The 5,983-nt window shown below is 43.2% G+C and overlaps 1 protein-coding gene and 1 non-coding gene across 3 annotated transcripts; both read left to right on the top strand.

Annotated features, from left to right (window-relative positions):
• The first annotated feature begins 364 nt into the window (after window positions 1-364).
• On the top strand, window positions 365-5,126 carry LOC109784409 (uncharacterized). Of its 2 annotated transcripts, none has more exons than XM_020343003.4 (6): window positions 365-550; window positions 1,251-1,406; window positions 1,658-1,710; window positions 1,975-3,316; window positions 3,396-3,566; window positions 3,900-5,097. In XM_020343003.4, the coding sequence occupies exons 2-6, from the start codon at window positions 1,265-1,267 to the stop codon at window positions 4,757-4,759; spliced, it is 2,568 nt and encodes an 855-aa protein (XP_020198592.1). In that variant the 5' UTR covers window positions 365-550; window positions 1,251-1,264; the 3' UTR covers window positions 4,760-5,097. The 2 variants fall into 2 exon arrangements, with proteins under 2 accessions (XP_020198592.1, XP_020198594.1); XM_020343005.4 differs by having other exon boundaries at window positions 367-550; window positions 1,251-1,411; window positions 3,900-5,126.
• Window positions 5,127-5,232: 106 nt separating this feature from the next.
• TRNAK-CUU (transfer RNA lysine (anticodon CUU)) lies at window positions 5,233-5,305 on the top strand. Its single transcript has one exon. It is a non-coding gene; the product is annotated as a tRNA-Lys (tRNA).
• Window positions 5,306-5,983: the final 678 nt, after the last annotated feature.

The following is a 5,983-nucleotide window of genomic DNA, read 5'->3' as shown; positions in this document are numbered from 1 at the left end:
TCCTCCGTCGCCGGCACACCGTCCGGGGTCATGTCCTGCGCTTCGCGGGCGGCGTAGCTGTTCCGGCGATCCATATGCATGCGTACGCGCGCGAGAGTTGCTCTGCGACCTGAGACCGATCGACGCGCGAGAGTAGCAAAGGAACCGGGCGCGGGGGCTCGACATTTATACAGGAGACGTCGTCATCCAGTTTGAGCCGGTTACGGAAGGAAGCAAATCCGATTCGAGATCCTCGCGTGGCCCTTCAAGTCTCATGGGCCGCGCTTTCAAAAAAAAAGTCTCATGGGCCTCTGCATTACTGGGCTTCTAACTCCAAGCCCGGGAGAAGAGAGACTAAGAAAGGCGAGGAGGAGCGCCTTCCTCTCCGGCTCTCTCTCCTCTCTCTTGCGCTCACGCTCAGTTTTTTGTTTAACCTCTAGGGATAGGGAAAGAGGGGAAACAACAGAGAGCGGAAATAGGCATTAGTCCGTCAATGGAGGGGAGGAGCAGCAGCTCCATTTCCCTTCTCCCGCCGCACATCCCGAGGAACGAGCCCTTTTTCTCCACCCTGGTATGATGATCTCGCGCTGTTCCCCCCCTTTTTTCATGTTATTAAGGATGGTGTTAATCCTTTTTTTCTTGCCATGTGATGTGGTACTTTTTTTTTGCGGGAGGTGATGTGGTACTTTTCATCTTCGAGTGTCTGCTGATCCTTGGAAATCTTGCAATTTGATGGATTAGGGGCCTTTTTATTAACCCTGCCTAAAGGATCTGCATTGCGTTTCTTTGGTTTGGTCGCAGATTTTCACCATCCCCCAGAATTAACTGTTAGATATTTAGGATAAGCCCCCAAAAAAGGTCTCAGCTGTTAGTATTCGAAACGAAATGCTTTTTCCTTCAAGAAAATCGAGAGTCGAGACTCGAGACGGGCTATGCTATTTGATTTACTTGGAATACATGATTTTCTAAACAACTTGGAACACGTCATGATGTGTTCAATATAAGTTATACAGTACTCAATCTGTAAAGAAATATAAGAGCGTTTAGATCACTAAAGTAGCACTCAAGATCTAAACGCTCTTATATTTCTTTACGGAGGGAGTAGCATTTTCTATCTAATTCTCTCTCAGAAAGAAAAAAGATATGATGGCACGTATATATAATACAGATATCTTTATTTGTGTGCGATGGGAAGTGAAATATGGGATATCTCACCGTTTTGGATTAGCTGCAGGTGTTCAGGATCTAACTTCCTTCTGCATTGATTTCAGCTTTCACCAGAACAATGGCGGAGGGCAGGCGGCTCGATAGGCGGGGCCCAGGCTGCCTCGAGGGCTTGTTCAAATTTCTTGCCCTCAACCAAAAATTGCAAACGCCAAAACTGATTGCCTATCAAAAGCATGGGGAAGGAAATGACAACACACTCAGTAAGGTTCTGCATGCTTCCAGCAGCAATTTTGCAGTTTCTGAAGACTTAGTGTCTTTACATGATTGTGTCTGTTACTAGTCAAGCTCTTCACTTTGTTTTTCCTTGTCTTGGATAGGATCTTGCTATAGATTATGCATTGCTGCTCATTTGCCAAAGTTGGTTGCAAAAAGGCTCGACTCCGATAACCACATCTTTCTTGGCAATATAAAGTTGTAATGTGTTTGCTATTTCGTTTTATATATGATGCAGGAGTAAAAGTTCCGAAACCCATAAACGGCATAGAAAAAGAAGAAACTGTTCAGGTATGTGCTCAAATTCAACTTTGCATTTGCTTTAATGGTAAAGGCAGGCTTCAACCTCTCATAGGTATCTACTGATCATTGGTATATTAGCATTAGAGAAAGCCAGAAATTTAAAATTGTCATGTTCTGAGTCCCAAGAAAACTAAGAGCCTACCTGTCAATTTTCAACTCATTTTCTGATATTTATCTTAAGTTCCCGAGTGCAGCCTGTGGCTAAAATGACTCTACACGCCGTATTAATCGCTAACTCTTTCTAATACTCAGAAGGAGACTGACAGCGTTTCTCCAACGGCGAAGGCCAGCATGTTTACATGGAAGACACTCATGTTCAGGAAGAAAACACACAAGAAAGATCAAAAGAAGATTGAATCGCATTCCAATCCGCGTGACAGCTCCCCATCGTCATCACGTTTGATACGCTCCGGCTCAATCCATCATTCAAAGTGCTTCGAATATGTGGTTCCTGATGAGTTGGCTTTGGAGTACCAGCGAATGAACGAATCGAGCTCCAATGAGACAGGCTCTAGTCAGGGTGCACCGCAGTCATCACATCAGAGCCCTAGAGGTCCCGTTTTTCAGGAGTCACGCAAGGCTTCTGGTAGCATTAGTGGCAAACATAACTTGATTGCAGAAGCACCCTGTGAGACCATACCTGAGAACCTTACTACTGAGAATGAGGTCTCCTCTAAGCAGAAAAGCCTTGATGATTCAACGCATCACTCGAAGGAGTTCTTGGATTTCCTTGAATTGTTCAATGCACACAGGGAACTGTTTCTCAAGATTCTTCACGATCCTTCCTTGTTAGTACCACCTGAACAGCAAGAGCAAGAAGCTTCCTCTAGCGGTGCAGTGCCGCTGAGCAAATTAGAATCGTTCCCAAGACCAGGAGGATCATCAGGGAAGCGTAACCCTATATTTGATCGGAGCGACAGTGAGAAAAGCAGAAGGGCAGAAATCCAAAGGTCGCCGTCAAGGCCTAAATCTGACCTTGAAGGCGCAAAAGTCATCAGTACAAGAATTCCTTCTGGTGTCGAGGCATCAACAGTTTCTCTTGCAGAATCAAGAAGCCTAAAAAAAGCTGGAACCGCTTCAAGTCGATTTAAAGCTATAAGTAAGAAGATCAAACATGTCGTAAAGGACGGAGTTTTTCATAAAATGCCTTATGGCCAAAAGATGGCTGAGTTAACCAAGAGCACCTCCACGAAGAAATTTGCCCAGGAGGAGAAACAAATACGAAGATCATATTCTATTGCAGAATCAGTAGACAAGTACTCGACTCTCTATGATTCATTGTCAAGGGAGTCAAGGATTTCCTTCGAAAGACCAAGTACAGCAGTGGAAGACGATGCAAGCTTAAGAGACAAGAAGTCGCCGATGCACATCAAAAGAATAACTTCTCTTCCAGAAATGGAATTATATGCTCCTCAAAAAGATGCTCTAACTGAATTTCCTGGTTCTCAGATTGTGCCCAAGACATATGATGTGGAATCTGATCGGTTTTCTTCACATCAAAATGGCTCCTTCAGTATTGTCACAGAAGGAAATTTGTACCCTGATTATATCACAGAAAGAACAGCAGATATTTACAGTGAACAAAATGATGAAGGTATGAAAGGACAGGAAGATTATCTTAAGGTGAACTTTACATAAAAGAGACTTACTGTTGTTTCCGGCGATTTCTGCAGAAGGTGCTTTCCTTTGTTCCCTAGAAGAAGATTTACGTAGCATTCTCCGAACTCCCAGTTTGTCTTCTTTTGGCCAGTCTTTCTCCCATCGACGCATCAACAGTTTACCTTCTTTTGACCGGACATTTTTTCAAGATCACAGCCGCAGTTTTACTGAGCATTCTGTAGCAGGTGAAGTATAGTGAAACTTGAACCTCTGTAGACATCGGAACAAACAAGTAGCAAAATTTGGTTGGTATATTTCCCATTTAAACACAGAGTAGCTAACTTCTATAGAAACAGTCATGAAAATATGAAGCATCGGTTGTTTTCATAAACAATAACCCAAATACTTTCATAATATCACCTTTTGTATGGAAGTAGTAATTCTTCCTAATTTTCCATGCCATGGTAAACTAATAGCTTGCACTTGCATGCATTTTACCATGATTATATCTATACGACTGTGAGGCATTATTCTATTTTTAAGGAAGATTAGTACACTTATGTTCTTGACATATTCAGATTCAGAACCGACATTTGAAGATATGCAACTTGAGGAAGATGAGTGGTTGGTCAAGCCATCACAGGCTTCAGGAGAATATGCTGCCAATTTCAAGGATGACCAGTGGCTAATTAGGCCACTGCAACCCTCAGGCATCGATGCTACTGATCATGAGGACGAAGAGTGGGTTGTTGAGACACCACAACTGCTAGGTGCCAATGCTGTCGAGGATGAAGAGTGGCTGGTCAAGCCGGCGCTGCCCTTGGGTGCCGATGATTCGAATTCAGAGTTCCAGTTTATACATGAATTCACCGAACAAAATGATGCAGGTTCCTTGCACATTTATGTCAACGACAAGAATGAGGCTGATTTCCAGTATGTGAAGGATATACTCAAGAAATCCGGGTTCAGCTGTGGCGAGGCCGATTGGTATGCATCCAACCAGCCACTCAGCCCAGTGATCTTCGAGGAGGCAGAATGCTCATGTCAGGATCTTGAGATGACCAATGACGAGCCCCACAGCATCGTCAGGCGCATGCTCCTGTTTGATATCATCAACGAGGTCCTGATGCACATCTACGACTCCTCCCTTGTCAACGGTCCATGGCATTCGCGCTTCGACCCGCGCACCAGGCCGATACCCATGGGGTCCCATGTCCTCGAGGAGGTGTGGGCAAACGTTAGCTGCTACCTTAGTCTTCAGTGGAAGCCCAACAAGACGGTGGACGACATTGTGGCGCATGATGTTATGAGGAAGGACAGCTGGATGAACCTGCTGTACGACGCAGAGTGTGTCGCGCTGGACCTGGAGGATCTTATGGTGGAGGACCTTCTGGATGATGTTGTTCTTCAGATAGTGTTAATATCTATCAACGAATGACTTCTGGAGTAAAAGCTAATTGTCTCTGAACACTTGGCAATGCGTTGTTTCTAGACACAGAAAGCAGAATAGACATGGAAGTAGATAGCAGGTGAATAGAATATTTGAAAGACAGGTCTTAGTTATGTGCTTGGTCTATACTTGTACTGTATGCATTCTAATTGTACTCAAACTGCCAGGGAGCTCGTTGTAGTTCATATTGCTTGCCTGGTTGGTATACGCACAGTGTCTCGAGCAGTTGAGCTGACTGTCCTAAGTGATATCATGCTGGAGTTTATCCTCCAGTTTGAACATGTAAAATGCTCGTTTTTGAAAGCAGGAAAACGTTCTTCCGTGAACGAATAGGAATTTTGGCTATATTCTCCGATGATCACTGTGGTCTTGAAGCGCTGCTTTGGTCCTTGGAATTTGCAGCTATACACTATCTTGATGTCTCTTAATCCATATAAATAGTGTTATTTTGCAAACATCAGGCCCGTCTAGCTCAGTTGGTAGAGCGCAAGGCTCTTAACCTTGTGGTTGTGGGTTCGAGCCCCACGGTGGGTGATTTAGTGAACTTTTTTACATTGTAGATGGTTCAGTTCAATTGTATACTTGCCAGATGATTCAATTCTAACTTTTTTACCTTCTTCTTTATTTTAGCAATCACGCCTAACTGCTTTTTCCTTTTTTTGCGGGAATCACACCTGACTTTGGCAGAAACTATCCATCACAGCAATACAGCAATACAACAATCCAATCAAGGACGTTTGAATAGAAAGTGACAAAATTAATCTTGACTTTTTTACCTTCTTCTTTATTTTAGCAATCACGCCTAACTGCTTTTTCCTTTTTTTGCGGAAATCACACCTGACTTTGGCAGAAACTATCCATCACAGCAATACAGCAATTCAATTCTAACTTTTTTACCTTCTTCTTTATTTTAGCGATCACGCCTAACTGCTTTTTCCTTTTTTTGCGGCAATCACACCTGACTTTGGCAGAAACTATCCATCACAGCAATACAGCAATACAACAATCCAATCAAGGACGTTTGAATAGAAAGTGACAAAATTAATCTTGACTTTTTTACCTTCTTCTTTATTTTAGCAATCACGCCTAACTGCTTTTTCCTTTTTTGCGGGAATCACACCTGACTTTGGCAGAAACTATCCATCACAGCAATACAACAATCCAATCAAGGACGTTTGAATAGAAAGTGACAAAATTAATCTTGACTTTTTT

This window comes from Aegilops tauschii, chromosome 5 (genome assembly GCF_002575655.3).
Source record: "Aegilops tauschii subsp. strangulata cultivar AL8/78 chromosome 5, Aet v6.0, whole genome shotgun sequence".
Lineage (NCBI taxonomy): Eukaryota > Viridiplantae > Streptophyta > Magnoliopsida > Poales > Poaceae > Aegilops > Aegilops tauschii.
The sequence above is the reverse complement of the archived record's forward strand: the minus strand, read 5'-3'. Positions and strand labels throughout refer to the sequence as shown.

What these genes read in the sequence shown, in the direction of transcription:
- LOC109784409 (XM_020343003.4), top strand. Translation starts at nt 1,265, where the DNA reads ATGGCGGAGGGCAGGCGGCTCGATAGGCGGGGCCCAGGCTGCCTCGAG. An exon ending in AGGAAATGACAACACACTCA is followed by an intron (nt 1,407 to 1,657) that starts GTAAGGTTCTGC and finishes TATATGATGCAG; the next exon opens with GAGTAAAAGTTCCGAAACCC. An exon ending in CAGTGAACAAAATGATGAAG is followed by an intron (nt 3,317 to 3,395) that starts GTATGAAAGGAC and finishes CGATTTCTGCAG; the next exon opens with AAGGTGCTTTCCTTTGTTCC.